The following is a 17,593-nucleotide window of genomic DNA, read 5'->3' as shown; positions in this document are numbered from 1 at the left end:
ACACCGGTAATAAGGTAAAAGGTTAAAAGCAGCTCTTTAAAAAGGATAAAATGATAAAAAAATTTAGTTACAGAAAAGATAAAGATAAGAATATAAAGATAAAGAAAAGATAAAAGATTTAGTTACCTGGAGAATATTCTTGCCCGTCGACCCTTACTGCGACTCTGACACTGACCTCGACGTAGATACCTTCGTTCAGCGTGCTGAGGAAGCGCGTCAACTGGCCCGCTTGCGAATCCACCGTCAACAGGAGACTGACGCCGCTAGGTACAACTTTGGGCGCCGTTTCGTCAGTTATGCGCCCGGCGACCTTGTGTGGATTTGGATACCTGTTCGTCGCCGCGGGCTCTCTGAAAAGCTGCTGCGCCGATACTTCGGCCCTTACGAAGTAGTGCGCCGCATCAGTGATGTGACTTATGCAGTTGCTCCCGCCCCGACAGCTTGTTCATCGCGCCGGTCGCACCGAACTGAAGTCGTACACGTTGTTCGCATGAAGCCTTACCACGACCGGCTACCTGACTGAACTGCGGTCCACTGCAGCTGCGTTATACCCTTTCGCTGACTTTTCTCTCTTAGCCGCATCGTGTCGATGCTGCAGAAGAGGGGGGCAGTAATACATGCATCCGAAGAGACAGAAGTAGTGCATGCACTAGAAGAGGAAGATGTTAGTTGGCTCTCGCGCGCGCGCTCGAACCACTGAGGGTCCGCCGCAGGTTTTTCGTCTTTGCGCTGGTGTTCTTTTGGCGTTGCACGCTACAATATTATAGTTTCTAAAACCACTGCTTTGAGCTTTTTACCTTATTTCCGGTGCGGCCCTTTACACCCTCTCTGTTTCTTGTCTTTTTTTTGTCTTTGTTGTTTGCGTAATTTTCACTTTTTATTGTTTTATCATAACTACTTCGGCTCACCCGTCGTTGCGTAACATACCTGCCCCTCTGTTACCCCCTCCATCTCATTTCACTATATATGTGTTCGTTCGCTTGAATAAAAGCTCAGTTGTTATTCAGCCTCGTGTGCGTGTGCGTGCGCGTGTGTGTGCGTGCGTGTGTGCGTGCGTGTGCGTGCGTGCGTGTACGTGTGCGTGTGTTCCTCCTGCGTGGCTTCCGTTTGTTGGCTGTTTTCTTCAATGAATTGCCCCTTGAGCTGGCCGTGAATGCATCAACGGAGTTACTTACACGCCAGTTAACACAATACCGTAAAATGTTGACGCGACATGTTCACAGCATTCAACAAGATTTTTTTCTTCACTAAAACGTGATATGCTTCTTCTAATTGCGCTTAACTTTTTCTCACTTGACTCCCATGGCGGAACACTTTTCCTGGGCTGTGTGATTCACGAGGTCGTTCTGATAATCGCACAGATGGCTGCAAGGAGGCTACTACCGCAAATCGGAAATTAGTGAGGGAAACCGTGTGCCGGAAAGTAGACGCATAAATAAATGCAGGTCGTTTGTGGAGAGCAACTGTTGAGGAAAGAATCAGCAGTAGGAACCAACCACCCAGTAGCTGTCTTACAGAGGAAGAAAGATGGACAAAGTGAGCGATAACAATTAATATAGTTGGGCAATTGGCCAGGTTGCTGCAGGAAAATACAGGTCTCACTCAATTCTGTTCATTCAGGATATTTAGCAAGTATTGCCGTTTGGTGGTCAATGCAGTCTGTGCATAAAAGATGACTGAGGGGCATTTTGTAAGGACTGATAAATATGCATAATTGGGCTGCGTTGGTATTACGAAGTTGGGTGCAAGGGTTGCATTAATCTTTATGAGTTCGTAATCTCTCGGAGATAAAGAGCCGGCCCCGTAAAAAGAATACTGAGCGGTACAAGCCAGGCGAGGCTTGTTTGTGCCAGTACTCTGTGATTAGGCGTGATAAAAAGCGTAAAAAGATGGCGACATAAGTAGAATGTAAAATGACACCGCAGTTCTTGAGCAAAATGTGCTCGTATTGAGCGGAAGAGACATTGAATGTGCGCTGTCCTTTCTGCGTATCAGCCGCTCTTCTGTTTTTGCTAGAGATGTACTACAAAGGCAAGGAAACAGCTGCTGCCGTCCGCTGCCCTAACCTTCTTGAAAAGTAGTCAGGTGAATTCTAGTGATGTTTGAATGCACGTGCTGTATTGTGGTCGTATGCTACTTATATGCTGTACAGTCCAATACTGTGATATGAAATAACAGCCATATAGCGGTATGGAATAAGAATTTACGGCACCGCATCATTATATAAACGAAATGCACTAAGCCGCATACTGTACAGAATTGCAACTAACCTCGCCTACGGAACCAACTACCATGATAAAGCAGTAATAGCCAGTATGGAACATTTTGAGATGCTACCTGTACACAAGCAATTTATTTTTGACATATTGCGTGAAAATTTCCTCCACAGCTCCTTTAAAATCGACAACATTAAAGTACGGCCTCTCCGTCAGTCAGAGAAATACGTCACCCCGCATCATCAGTAATTATGAAAAAAAAAAAAAAGCCCCGCAGTCATTGTTTTTTACTACTCCAATAAGATGCGGGCCGCCTCGAGCACTAACTGATTAAAGCAACTTAAAAAGTTTCTTGGTCGATTCGTCTTTACGCGAAATGACCAGCGCGTCTCTCCGAGGCTGCACAGCTGCAGAGTCCGAGGAAGTAGCCGTTGCTCTAGCGTTGGCGGAGGGCTATAGAACCGGGCGGTCACTAACAATACTTACGGACTCTCAAACAGCCTGCCGAAATTACATGAATGGCAGGATAGGTCGTCACGCGCTCCGTATACTCCTCGCAGCGAGTGACAGAATTAAAAACCGGGAAGAACAAAACGACAAGATCCGACACAAAATTGTGTGGGTACCGGGGCACACGGGGGTGGCAGGGAACCGAGAGGCCGACAGGATAGCTCGAGGATACATTACTTTCCGAGCTTCCGACGAGACCGCGGAACTCGCGCCAGCACCCAGGGAATACTCGGCCATACTACAAAACTATAGAGGCAGAAGAATGCGATATCCCCCACCGCACAAATCTCTCAGCAGAGAGGAAGCTGTCACTTGGAGACAAGTACAAACAGGCTCTTTCCCAAACCTACATATACTAAACAAAATGCACCCTACGATATACACGAACAAATGTCCCTGGTGCGACGAAAAACCTACACTATACCACATCACATGGGCCTGCCAAAACATAGACGTGGTCCCCAAAATACAAAACCCGAGTGCGGAGCAGTGGCAGACTCTGCTGTCCAGCGACCGCTGCGAAGACCAACAAGGTCTGGTACAGCGAGCTCAACGGGCGGCAGTGGCCAGCGGAGCCCTGGACTGAGGGCAACCGACCACTGATTAGAGGCGGACGACTTCGACAGAGAAGGCTCCTGGGGGTAGAACCAAGACGTCTCTGAAGACGCCCCCAAACCGCAGGAAAAACCATTAGTGTAAATAAAGTTTTCCCTTCCTTTTCCCTTCCTTCGATCGTGGTTGAATAATAAGCTTGAGTGACACATTTTTAATCTCTTTTTTGCCATGTTCTCGGCGTTCTCATTTCGCGTATGAAAGTGATATCGGTGGAATACTTTCTTGCACTTCACGTTTCTTGCACATTTGTTCGCCTTGCATCGCGGAGGCAATTTCTGAGTCTGTATCTGGTTCGTGCTTTTTTTGTGTTTTGTCATTGTTTTTTATTCACTGCTAAGTCAAGTACTTCACACCCCGGCTGCCCAGCCACGCACACAAGCGACAACGCTTACGCGAGCTGGAGCATATATTTACGAATTGAAGTGAATAAAATATATTACTATTGGTTAAGTAGCATGTTTGCAGCTGCATTGCGGCACTTTACACGGATTGATAGATATCCTGAACTACAAAGTTCGAGCCACTGCAGTTCAGTTAATCCCTGGAACCTTGTTTTCACTGTTTTGTGAACAGTATATAGTATAATACATTCTTTTACAACTGTATTGAGCGAACATGTTAACAGCAAAGGACTATATGATGAAACACTTCTGTATCATGCGGCGCTTAGTGGAGGCATAGATGCCATGGGACTAAAAGTTTAAACCTCTAGAGAACATATTTCTCCCGGTGTTTCCGCATGCGGTGCCGTGCTAACAATGAAACTCAGTAAAGAAATACTATGACTGCACCACTTCCTGACAAGTGTGAAACAAAATTCCTCGAAATACCAGCAAACCGTCCAGAATGCAGTCATGGACGAGCTGTTTATTCCCATTCACAGAAGGTGGTATGATCGAAAAATGGGTACAAGTGTTCTCTGTTCTGGCGCCCGGCTTTCCTCAGGGGCGTGCACTTGGGAGAAGCTCCGTAAACCCAGCTGGGACACCTCGCGGGCGAAGGCCAGTTTCGAACCGCACCCTTCGGCCAACGCGGTTCGAGCGCGAGCAAAGCCTCAATGCACTGTCACTGTGAGGACAAAGGAGCCCTTCCGCAGCTGCAGAAGAAAAGATGGTGACCGCAGCGTCAGCCGTCCAGCTCATTTGGCAGTCCGGCGGAGCAGACGACGAAGAGCGTTGACAATCTGTCTTAACGTTCTAGGAGGGGGTAGCGGGCCTGCATTTGCCAGGCGATTCAATGGCACCAGGATCTGTGAAATGGCGGGCTGCGCTACGGTCAGACACATGAAAAAGATGGCGAGGCAGCGATGAACTGAAAAGAATAACGGCTTCTGAAGCGAGAGCATGCGGGTGCGGTGGCTTTTGCGTCTTGGGTGACGTCACAGGGCAATAGCGAACGAGCGACAGACAGCGTTGGAGGGATGGCTGCTTAAAAAAGCAGCGGCCGACGCACGATTGCACACTGGTGGAGCGCACGATGAGCAGCGCTGACGATCTCTCACCGTCCTAGGTAAAGGAAACATCTTGATTATTAAGGCGAAAGCCTTTAATGGCTCATGCTCGCGGTGTCCATCCGTGCGCTGGAATCGTGCCAACTGTGGCCTCTCCTCCGCGCAGCGGCGCAACCTCCTTTGTAATTTCCTTTCCTCAAATTCATTTTCATTACGGTCCCTCTTTCTGTTCCTCCAAAAAAAACTTTGCGCAGATTAACACAAGACGGGGGAGTAACACGCACACGCACACGAGCGCAATGTGCGCTCGTGTGTGTGCGCGTGTTTCTCCCCCCGTCTTGTGTTAATCTGCGCAAAGTTTTCTTGAATACGTCGCTGCACCAACTGGTCCAACGTTCTGCTCTACCAAGTTTGTTTCTTTTTCACTCCCACTTCCTCCTTTCCTCTACAAACGGATGACTGGTGTCCATTGAAATATGGGAGACAGTCACTGCGCAATTTCCTTTCCTCAGATACAATTTTAATTTTCTTCACTACGGCCCCTCTGTCTTTCTTTCACTTTCACTTCCTCCCTTCTGTACGGTGCGGTTCGGGTGTCCACTGCAACGGTTGCAAGGCGACGGCTCACACGGCCGCATCAACAACACAACAGCGCGATTCAGGCGGGCACTGACCCAGGGAGCCAGTTTGCGCACTTCCTTTACTTCAAATGATCGGAGTGTAAAACGTCAACGCCAACGGCAATGAACAAGGATTGGTGGATTGGAGAAAACTTTATTTGTGCCTGCAGTTGGGCGCTCGCGCGCCCCGACGAGGGCCTACGTCGTCTACGAGGCTGCCGTTACTCTGCGCGGGTCTGCGCTCGCCGTTGCCGGCTCGCTGAGTCCCTGCCTTTCGAGCGCCCCGAGGACCTGCTGCACGGCCCATAGCTACTGGTCATGGTCGTTGCTCTTCGCGGCTGCCTCCAGCCGCGGCGGGATTGTTCCTGATCTTGCTTCCTTTGGATTTCTGATGCAGTCCCACAAGATGTGCGTGTGATCTGCCGGCTCCCTCCGGTGGACTCTGCACGTATCGGTCGGGTAGGTCTCGGGGTACATGCGATGCATCAGTCCCGGGCTCGGTAGCGATCCGGTCTGGAGCTGTCTCAGTAGTACCGCCTCCGCTCGACTCAGCCTCGGGTGCGGGGGTGGGAGAGTCCTGCGAGCCAGGCGGTAGGCCTTCGTGATGTCGCTGTAGTCGGTCATGCGGTCCTTGGCTCCGAACCACGTCGGACGGTGTGTTGCCGGGGCGCGGTTGGTTAGCGCTCGCGCCGCTGCGTGTGCCGTCTCATTGTGGTTCGCACTGCGTTCCGACGCGTCGCCCGCGTGCGCCGGAAACCACTTGATTCGTACTCTTCTGTCTTGCAGTTTAGTCGCTCGTAGTACGCGCTCGGCCTCCCTGCAGACTTGGCCTTTGGCGAAGTTTCGCACCGCCTGTCTCGAGTCACTCAGCACCGTGTAGCAGTCTGCGTCGGCGATGGCCAGGGCGATGGCCACCTCCTCCGCTTGTTCCGCTCCGGCGCTTCTCACGCTCGCTACCGTCCTCGTGGCGCCGGTCGACGCCTCTATATATGACGACTGCTGCGAAGGCGTTCCGTTGGTATTCGGCCGCGTCCACGTACCGCGCGTGCTCGTCGTTGGCGTGCAGGTCGATGAGAACCTTGGCCCTCGCCGCTCTTCTTCCCTTGTTATACTCGTGGTTCATGTTCTTGGGTATGGGGTCGATTCTGGTCTGGCGTCGGACCTCTTCGGGGACGGGGAGCTTCGTCTCCTCGTTCGAGCGTCCTATTCCCAGGTCATCCAGTATCTTCCTCCCGGCTTTGGTCGTGGACAGCCGCTCCAGTTGAGAGGTCCGTTGCGCTTCGGCTATTTCTTCGAGCGTGTTGTGCATCCGGAGTCGTAAGAGGCGGGTCGTGCTCGTGGACTCGAACAGGCCGAGCGCCGCCTTGTACGCTCTCCTGATGATTACATTAATTTTGTTGCGTTCGTGTTGCAGCCATCTGAGGTAGGCTGCAACGTACGCGACGTGGTTGATGATGAAGGATTGGACGAGCCTGATTAGGCTCTCCTCTCTCATGCCAGCCTTCCGGGAAGTGACTCTTTTGAGGAGTCGCATAGCGTTGGCCGCTTTTGCCGTGAGACGGCCGATGGTTTCGCCGTTTTTTCCGTGCTTTTCGATGACCATGCCTAGGATCCTGATTTTGCTGACCTCGGGGATCACGTTGCCGGATTTGGTTACGATTCTGATTTTTTCGCATTCGCGTTGTCTGGTCTTGCATCTGCCATTGTTGGTGGGTGGAAGTATGAGGAGCTCCGATTTGCTCGGCGAACATCTCAAGCCGGTGCCTTCCAGGTGGTCTTCTATCGCGTCGACGGCGGCTTGCAGAGCGCCCTCGATGTGGGCGTCGCTGCCGCCGGTCACTCACAGTGTGATATCGTCCGCGTAGATGGTGTGCCTGACATCTTCGATGTCCGCGAGCTTCTCGGCCACTCCGATCATTACCAGGTTGAACAGCATCGGCGGAATGACCGATCCCTGCGGTGTGCCGGTGCTCCCGAGCTTCTTCTCTTGCGTTTGTAGGTCGCCTGCTCGTAGCTCGGCGGTCCTGTCCGCGAGGAAGTCCTTGATGTAGTTGTAGGATCTTTCACCCATGTTGAGCTTAGAGACTTGGGACAGAATCGCCGAGTGTTTCACATTATCAAAGGCGCTCTTTAGGTCGAGACCCAGGATTTCCTTGTTGTCGCGGGCGCTGCCGCCATTGTCTATGATTTAGTATTTGAGCTGCAACATCGCGTCCTGCGTGCTGAGGTGCTGTCTGAAGCCGATCACCGTGGCCGGATACAGCCCTTCTCGTTCCAGGTAGTCTTGCCACCTGTTGAGCAGGACGTGATCCAGCACCTTGCCCACGCAGGACGTGAGCGAGATGGGCCGAAGGTTGTCCGTGTCCGGTGGCTTCCCCGGCTTGGGTATCAGGATAGTCTTGGCTGTCTTCCACTGCTTTGGTAGCGCGGCCGCTCTCCAGCACTTGAAGTATTTTGCGAGGTTCTCAATCGAGCCGTCGTCGAGGTTCTTGAGCGCCTTGTTCGTGACGAGGTCCGGGCCAGCTGCCGACCGGCTGTTGAGGGCGTGCAGGGCCGCGAGGACCTCCTCGACGTCGATGTCACGATCGAGCTTCGCGTTGGGTAGGCCGCCGTACGGCGCGTGTTGTTCGGTGGGTGTAGTGGGCAGGTATTTGTCATTGATGCGCCTGGTGACTTCATCGGCGCCGTGTACCGAGACCGCCCGATGTATGAGCTTGGCGAGTCTGTCCCTTTGGTGCGACTTGGTCTTGGTTTCGTCGAGCAGGTGCCGCAGCAGGTTCCACGTCTTCCCGCTATGCATAAAGAACGCCGAACGGGCAGCGGCGACGGCGACGCCGCGAAACGGGAGCCAAAGAGCTGTGCTCTCAAACACTACAATCAAAAAGGCGACCGCTGTCACCGAAAACAAAAACCGCACAGGCGGGAAGCCCGCCACGCGCAAAGCGGTTCGGGGAAGCGGCAGTGGGTTGACCACAAGGCTTTCGCCAAGCACCAACTAGAATTTCCAAAGTGTCGAGAGAATTTTGTGTTTTTTTTTCTAGGCGCTTTGCTAGACAGCACACTGCTAAGCTGGAATGGAAACTAAAGATGTCTTGCATGCATGAAAGCTTTTACGTCCGATAACATCACATGTCTGGTTTGCAAAAACGCGTAGGACACTGAGCAATGCTCGGGTGTAATGAAAACAGCCTTTAAAAAGATGCATAAGAAGGAGATAGAGTGCTGGACGTACTAAACCTGCATTCCTGGTAGCAGCAGGCCAACAAGTAAGACAACACCTAAGCAGTACAGGTACTCTACTCTGTCCTGCAATCATAAAACATTACGATCCTAACACGGATGGGTGATGCCCGCACTGTGGGGAGACCTGTGATATCTTCCACATGGAATGGGCATGTACTCAAAATCCCCACCTCTCCCATTCCCCTACCCCTTCAAGAGAGGCATGGGAGACTGCCCTCCTCAAATGCTCCTCGCTTGAGTCCCAAAGGGCTCTGGTAAAACTGGTGAGAGACGGGGCATTGTCATGCGGTGTCCCGGACTAGGGACGCCGACCATGTAGCGGGGCCACTCTGTGGCTCCCAAACTCTATTTCATTTCAAGCTTTCACCACCACCACCACCATGCGACGCGACAGACTTTAATCAAAGATGTGATGACTTCCATGATGACTGACAGATAAGGTTACGGATGTACTAAATCGACGGGAAAAGCTGGAAACAAGGCAACTAACTGTTAAAGCTGGAAGAAGGAAGCAAGAAAATAAAGAAACTCCATTGGAACCTATGTCAGTACGACAGCATGCCTGAAATCCTCCAAAACAACAAGCAAGAAATAAACGATACTAAGAACAAGTTTGTAACGGTGGAAATAACCATCTTGGCTCGAAAGTCCCATGTGGAACGCCTGAGATCGTCGGTTCTGATCCAGGAAGAATAATCCAGGAGACCAAAGAGAAACCCATGGTATTCCACAAAAGATGAATGGAAACGCAAAAGAGGGCCTGCAGCCGCTAGCGGGAAGGCTCGGAGTGGCGGAAGCGACGGCTGAACAGGTTGAAAGCATAAACAGGAAAAACACTAAAGCGGGCAATGTCCTTCCGATATTGGTTAGATTATTGAGTACGCATGGGTTGGTAAGAGGACATCGCTCAGAGATGACAATACTTTCATCAACAAGAACCTGACTGCCTACTCAGAGCCTATTGTGGCAGCGAAGAAGCAAGGAAAAGGAAAATTCTACAAATATATCTGGGTGGGAAAGATTTGTGATAAAGCAGGAAAGAGCCAGTGCCACCAGGGTTCAATCAGAGAATAACTTAGCACTTATAACATGAGCCAAGAATTTGATACACTGAATGACTGGACGGCACGAAGGTAATTTCATGCTGCTGATCAAGGGAAAACTATCGCTAGACTCGTTACGTGTGGACATTAGAAGCCTGGAGAATTACTGGAACCTGTTAAGAGTACATACAGAACAGCAAAATAGTTTACACAGTTTATACAGTGACTGGAGCTTTACAAACGCCGAAAGGCGTGACTTTAAAAATGACAGAGACCATCACGTGTAACGAGTCCGGTTTTTCATGGTCAGTGTTATTTGCGGTGATATACCAGCAACCGGAGCGGGGATCGACAGAGGTATTTGCGCCTCTCTTCGCGGCAATACTTAAAGGGTTATTACTGAATAATAACAAGAGGCGTATGCCTCCCTCACCGCCCCCCCCCCCCTTTCTTTTAGAACGATGATTTGAAAAACCACGGCCGCCGACCAGCTACGTTAAAGACTTTACCCCCAGCACACTCAGTCGATGTCCATGTTTTTTTTAATGTATCACCCCTCCTAGAACGGATTCCTTCATACCTCGAGCTCTACACGATAACTATGAAGAAATAACATTCTGGAACGTTTTGCGCCACGGAGAAGTGCACGAACCGACAATGTGACCATAATCAGAATAATTTGCCAATAAATGCAAACATCATCTAAACATGTCAAACGCGCATATCAAAACAATAGAAATGACCTTGAAAATGGTGTCAAAATGAAAGGCAAGCGTGCATTTGTTACTCCTGCAACACTCACAAGGGCAGAGCCTCCACTCTGTATAGTCATACCCCCTCCTCCCCCGTACCATCCTGTGACGCCAAGAGGTGAGTTCGCTGTGCTCGGATTGAGTATACTGCCGCTACTTCAGGTACTATCAGCGTCAACCAAAAGCGGAAATACTAAAACGTTACCGCCAGAACAACACAAAAGGATATACCGGCTGGAGAAAAAAAAATACTCGCTAGGCCTAGTATCCCGCCACGCAACGGTATTCACGCCATAAAAATGTACATCAAATGCATTAAAAGCCAGTAAAACCTTGTTTTTGTGTTCCAATTTCAACTGTCTTGTTCCTGTTTCAGTCGACGCAGGCAGTACACTGTGCAGCTTCTACTGCTCGAAATAAAGTATAAGGAAATGATTACTAAGTATGCACCAAAGCCACCGAACATGAAGCGGCAATCACGCGACCCGAAAGCCCACTTTCACTCGAGAGTCAGCAATGGGGTTGCGCGGTTAATGCTGACTAGCGCATATAGATACTCGCAGTATTGGTTCTACAATTCCGCAGTACCAATAAAATGAGGCATGAGGACCTTAGACGCAATTAATAGTCGACCTGTGGTCAGGGAATGACGCTCCACAAATCGCCTTTTGCGGACAAACGACTCACGGAGCTCGTTGCCTTCACACGGCATGTAAATGTAACAAATTTGCTTATTTCACACAAAGGTTGGAGGTTACGCTTCTATTCACAATATTATATTCCACCGCAAAAACAAAAAAAGATATCAGTACGAGCATATTTTAATTTAGTTCGGGCAAGATTTGAAGCAGCCAAGTACAGAATGCATGTTCAGTCATATTCAGCACCAGAATAACCTGTTCCCTCGCGAATATTCACAGAAAAACAGGCTTGAATGAATGGCCTGCTAAAATAAAAGGGAAAAAGAAGCGAACCGCGCAAAGTAAATCCGACAGAAAGGTTCATAAATTTTATACAAATGAGTGCACGCAGCCCAAAATATGAAAAGCATGTTACTCGCACGAGCACCGCAGCCACGCACACATTCGTCTGTCCAGGCAACGCGGCTACGAGATATATTACTTCGGCAAACACAAAGCAAAAGAAATTCTGAGGTGACCCAACGGGGGCGGAAGTGTCCGGGTCAACGCCCCGCGCTCTTCAGCAGCTCCACGAGGGCGTCGTTGGCGATGTCAAACAAGCGGATGAAGCCGTAGTGAGAGCCCTTCTCGAGCTCTATAGCCTTTATGACGCCGGAGTCGCCTGCAAGCAAATGAAGGAAGGCAATTTAATAGGCCTTTTTAGTTGGTATACAGCGCTGGTACAGCTTCTGTCGAAAGTAGAGGTGCAGGGTGTTTGCTTTTGAACCGCGTATTGGGGCTGTTATAACATTTGTGGCAGTCCGAAGGTTCGGAGTAGGAGTGAGGTCGAGAGTTCCTCTCCCGCTCAAGAGATCCGGAACGCTGTCGTTGAATAACGAGTTACGCAGCATGGCCTAGTAGGAAGCCCCGTGGACTGTGTTCATTTGACAAGGGCTGTACATAAATACTAGACAAACGAAGAGCGAAATTCACGAGCTAAAGTAAAATTCTTAAAGTTATGATATCACCATTGCTGCATTGCAGCGCTTTATTTTAGTTCCTCACTTGTTCCGTTATTCCAGAATGTAGCAGCTGCTCATGTGTTTCTGAAACCGATATTGGTGATCGGTCGGATCAGTTATGAGCAGCGCTTGACCCTGAATCCCCGAGCTGCTCGAATGAGGATTTCACGCTTCCTTTACTTAGCGAAGGAAGGCAGTAGCATATTAAAGGCAGAATTCTATTATCATTCCAGTAGCGATCGCCCCCTCTGCATGGGCCCTTATATGAAAATCCTTCACTTTAACTGGTCGGGTAGTAAGCGGTTAGTTGCAGGCAGCCCCGAAAATCCCAAGTCCAAAACCTGAGCGCTCGGAGGCTGCGGTTGTCCAACTCCGGCCTAAGGGACCGACCAAAGACCGGGCGCAGCAAACAGCTAAGGAGCCCCGAACTAAGGGTCCTCCCAGTTCGGGGGGTGAAAAGCTCTTTATCGAATAATGTGTTTACTATCATATTTCACTGCCGTGCCGCTAGCTCAATCCTAATAACTTCCATGTAGGGCTTCTCAAAACACTGACCCTTCCCGATTGTTCAAAATAATAAATTATACAAAAAAACGCTTAGCCCCGACACGCTCACCTTTCCTGACGAGGTGTCCGTCTGCGTCGTACAGCCAGGTTTTTTGAGGATCGCAGCCCAGTCTGCGCATGAGCCGTTGGTTGTCCTCCACGGAGAGGAGCCTGTCGTTGTCGCTGAACATGAGCAGCGTAGGCAGCGCCCTCTTGCGCAGGGTGGCCATGTGCTGCTCAATCTGCGAGGAGTATTCGCCCGTCTGTCAGCGAAGCATGCGCACGCATATTCGGTAAGTAGAAGTAAAAGTTGGTTGCCTTCCGCGTACGCATGAAACAGAAGCTGATCGCCTCCCGCTTGTGCTCCCGGGTCACTTTCGGCCTACCGCTGTATTCTAAGCACCGGCGTTGCCTCCTTCATCGACGTTACAATCTGGTGGAGGAACCTGGTACGTTCTCGACCCGTGTACGCCTTCCAGCATTCAATACGGATATCACACCGGCGGTCTACCAGCGACCCAGCCGCCGCCTCCACGGAGAGTCGCCTGAGATTGGGACCCTTCCCTTGCCCACAAGGACGACGCAGCCTCGGGTGTCGTTTCCAATTGACATGACCACTGAGACCGGGCTGCCGGCGTTCATTCTCTGCCGCCCACAGTGAATGCCACCATCTTTTCACGGCGACGTGTTCGAAGGCGCTGAAGATTGGCTGGATACCTTCCGAGTGGGTCGCCCGCTACAGTGGCTGGAGGGACGAAAGTAAGCTCATTAACGTCTTCCTTGTACTGGAAAATTAAGAGTCTGTCTGAACGTGGTTGGAAAACCATTAGGGCGGCCTTCAGACCTGGGAAACAAGTTGTTTCCCAGAGAAACACATCTGCCCTCTGTCCTTCACACCTGGGAGGCGTTTTACCACGATCTCACCCTCCCCTACGCTGATCGCCGAAAGAAAGCCGAAGCTGCGCTACACTCCAGGAACCAGCGGACGAACGAAAGTCCGCGCATCTACTTTGAAAACTACAGGCCCCTCTTCAAGCACGCAGACCTCAGCGTGACGGAAGAGAAGCTTCGCCACCTCATGCCTGGGGTTAAGCAGGAGTGGCTCGCAGGGCTCGTGCGAACAGCTCCTGCCCGCGGAACAGCTCCCAACATGGAGACGACGCTCCAGAAACGGAGCCAACAGTATGATCGGGATGTCAACAGCCTAGCTAGCGCACTATGCTTTTTCATCATGCCTCTTGACAGTGCGGAAGCCTAGCGCGATCGCATTCGGTCTGTTGTTCGGGAGGATTGCGTCGCCTCTTGCACTGCTGGCCAAAGCTGTCAGGGACGAGCTGCGTCAGACTGCGCAAAGACACCTTGTTCCCGATGCAAAGCCGCAGTTCGATGCCAGGCCCATGCACTCATCCTTCCGACGTCAGCCGACTGCTGACGCTACCATTAATCTGACACTTGCCATTAGCCACATCGGTCTTAATCACTCATCTGCTCCATATGCGTCACGCCCTCGGAAGTTTTATTTGCGGCGTACGCCGGACCGGAGGCCTCTTCGCTACCACTGTCGGGAGGCCAGTCTCCTCAACCAAACATGTCCATACCACAGAGTGGGTCTTCGCGGATTTCGACCTGACGCACCGTGTCCCCGGAACGACGTATGGCTGGATGACACTCAACAGCATCTCTTGGCGCATCTCTAACGCCTTTACTAGCATCCTGCTCGCGTGCTATGCAAACGGCTTTCAGCACCTCGTTAAAGGCAACGTGTTGCCTTCTTCCAAGTCGTTGCTGAGTTCCCAGGTTCGTGCGCCATGAGAGGAACCCTTCAATCTGACGCTGACCCACGCCACATAGTTCAGTCCGTCAAATTAAGCCTGGAATATTAATTTAACTGCCACCTGTCACTGCGGGCAGTTTGCTCGAAATCCGGTGGTCAGGTCGGGATGATGTCTCAGGGTAACATGGCCTAGGTTTACCACGTAGCTGGAAGACCTATCGGTGGCTTTTCCGGGGATTTTTCGCTCACGCTACCGCCGCCACCGACGACGACGACGACGCCGGTTTTTCTGTTGAACGAGAGCACTAACGACATTGCGTTGAAACTACCGATATTGCGAAAAGAATGCTAGAGACCAGATATGATGCGATTCATTTATTCTGACGCAAGCCAACAAGCACAAATAACAAAATACGGAATGCGGCCCACTGAACTGGTTCGAGGCGTTGACTGGAATGCCAAAATCGGTCGTTAACGCCCCGCGGACAAACTTCATCCGAAGCGGGCGACTGCTGCTCGCTGCTATGCTTTGTTTTCATTCAATCGCCACTTTAATGGCATTGTAAATGCCTTTATCAGACCACGCTACACATTTTGCTATCAGTTCTTGAACACCCACCGCAACGCAAGCACGCACGTCCGCATACAGTATATACACAGAGTCTATAGCTTTGTGGATTTGTTACTGTCGTTCGCTCTTTGCAAGCTGGTTGGAACATGATTTTTGAGCAGTGGTGACATGGACAAGAGAGGAAACAACACGTATAGGTACGGAAATCAGCAAACTGGGGACGCAGCCAAAGTGAAAACTGCCTTCAGTGTCACGTAGCTGAGTGTCAAGAAATCTGAAATGTTTTACACGCCTGCTGCAGGCGGCGCTCTCACACTGACTGCTCCGCATTCCTTGCATTCGCCCGTCGTTGACGTAGAGCTTTTTGAACAGAAACTCGAATGTTCCGGCGGTGCTTCGTCCAAAGCAGCTGTTGGCATTCCAAAAACATGGGTTTTTCGAACTTTTTTTTAGCCGCTGGGGTTGCGCAGTGCATGTCTCAGCAGTGACAAAGCGTGCCGGTACTTCCTACGGCCTGTTTAAAGCCATTACTTCTGCTTCTCACCCTGATTACCTCCAGGTTGTGCCGCTGTCGCTCGGTGCCTCTCCATGGTGCCTCTGCACCTGGGTCGCGTATTGTGTGACTAGACGAGAGGTAACTGCATGGTGCTCTTGTTGGTTTCTACTGCCGCAGCTAGTAACACAGGGCAGGAGATCCCGCTTCTACGAAAGTGCTGGCTGCTATTAGTTGTTAGCAATGAGCATGGAACAGTCATGCTAGTGCGGTACCGACCATCATAACCGAGGAGCGAGGAAGACGCTATGGAGAAGAAACAATGGAGTGCATATCTTGGAAAGGCATATCTTGGAGTGCATATCGAACACACTATCGGGTGGCAAGGATAAGGCCGTGCCCAAAACAGCTCGGGTTATGCACAGGCCGGGCAAAGCAGGACTTTACATGCCGCACTGGCTCAATACAAAAAGCCTCCAGCCCAAAGGCAAATTCGGCGAAGCCGTTAAAATTTCGTTGTCTGAGACGTGCAGTTCGTTCTGTCTAAATTTCACCAGTCAGGGCGCTCTACACTGAATTCTTCTTAAAAGTTCCACCGACCGTTTGTATGAGATTTGTGGTTCAGCAGTGGCACCGCCTCTTAGCACAGCTCAGAGGTGGTTCGGGGAAGTTTGCGCATAGAAAGTGAAAGAGACACGTGCCGAGCCGCCCGCACCGAGGGTTCCAGAGAATGCTGATGCATATACGATTCACGCAGAGGTTGCACTCATCTCAAGGCTTCAGCTTCCTTTGTGCGCGTATGCAACTGGTCTGGTGACCATGCCAGGTATACATCGTTTCGCGCACGCATGATACTGCACAGTCCAGGCGCATACCAAATACAAATTTCGAAAAACACAGGATTATAGGGGCGCCAACACCTGTTTCGGACGAAGCGCCGTAGGAACCGCCGGCATGGCAGTTCAAAGAGCTCCACATCGACGGCGGGTGAATGCAAGGCATGCGGAGAACTCAACCACCGCTGCAGTAGGCGTGCAAATGAGCGATGCGCACTATAGCTTTCTTGGCACTCAGCTAGGTAGCACTAAATTTAGTTTTTATTTTGGCTGTGCTCTCCGTTTACGTTCTCCGCACACCTTTAGATTCGCTGATATCTAAGTGTAATATCATTGCGGCCTTGCATAAGCAGGGTAAAGTTTGAAGTCGGCGTATATGTAGTTTCCTGTCGCGTCCCTACTCCAGTTGTGCTGTGCAGTGAATTATTTTTCTAATTCGACCGTGATGTCAGAGTTCGCAGCGTGCGTCCGCGTTTCCTTTTGCCCTCGTCCTCACGACGAGGTAGCAGCAGACCGCTTCTCTTCGCCCCACCTTGAGCACCCACCCTCCTGCAGGTAGCACTAGCAGTGGTTTATTCAATGATAATAGAGAATTTAGAAAAATAAGTTAAAAACATCCTGGTCTCCGCAACAGCGCGGCCTTCATTACAAGGCAAAGGTCGGAAAATTAACTATGAGAAACTCATAACCAGACACTTGTCACACAGATCGCTACCTTCGTAGTAACAGCAGACAGGTAATAAAAGTAGATCTAGTGAAGGTGGCTGTTCTTGGGAATGAACTGCAGCCACGAACAAGAAGGTAGTAGTATTTACTGTTAAACCGTTTTCGCATATATTGCTTAGAATGGTGTGTTGGGTTGGCGTGCCAAATTTGTGTACACACTGGAAAAATAAAACAAAGCTATGTCCAAAGCGAGCAGTGTGCCCGACACCAGCGAGAGCAACCAGGGTGCGGTGGTGGTAAATTACAAACACTGTTAAAAAGAAAAACCAGCCAAAAAGACGGGGACAAAGGAGAGACGAGGCACACACACAAGTCGTGTGTGCCTCGTCTCTCCTTTGTCCCCGTCTTTTTGGCTGGTTTTTCTTAAGTATGTACCAACTAACCCAGATTTCAACTCTTCTTACACAAACACTGGCTCAGACATACTGGGCACTGCGTGTACAATTCATGTGAGGTGACGGGATCAAGCAACCCTACCGGGCACAGACAAAGGTTTATAATGCAAGAAAAGCCCGTACCAGGAAGAGTCACACAAGCCCATCACTCGCACTGCGCT

The 17,593-nt window shown here is 50.6% G+C and overlaps 1 protein-coding gene across 3 annotated transcripts in view; it reads right to left on the bottom strand.

Moving 5' to 3' along the window:
* Positions 1-10,852: 10,852 nt before the first annotated feature.
* Positions 10,853-17,593, bottom strand: part of LOC149371871 (uncharacterized) — a 70,934-nt gene continuing 64,193 nt past the window's right edge. For all 3 annotated transcript variants that reach the window (XM_089566166.1, XM_089566164.1, XM_089566165.1), the window contains exons 8-9: positions 12,708-12,879; positions 10,853-11,751 (exon numbers count right to left, since the gene is read on the bottom strand). In XM_089566166.1, the coding sequence (XP_089422292.1) occupies positions 11,633-11,751; positions 12,708-12,879 (291 nt within the window). In that variant the 3' untranslated portion in view covers positions 10,853-11,632. The remainder of the gene's footprint in view (positions 11,752-12,707; positions 12,880-17,593) is intronic.

This window comes from Amblyomma mixtum, chromosome 1, assembly GCF_055824585.1.
Source record: "Amblyomma mixtum isolate Tamu chromosome 1, ASM5582458v1, whole genome shotgun sequence".
NCBI lineage: Eukaryota > Metazoa > Arthropoda > Arachnida > Ixodida > Ixodidae > Amblyomma > Amblyomma mixtum.
This window is presented reverse-complemented; position numbering and strand designations above follow the sequence as displayed.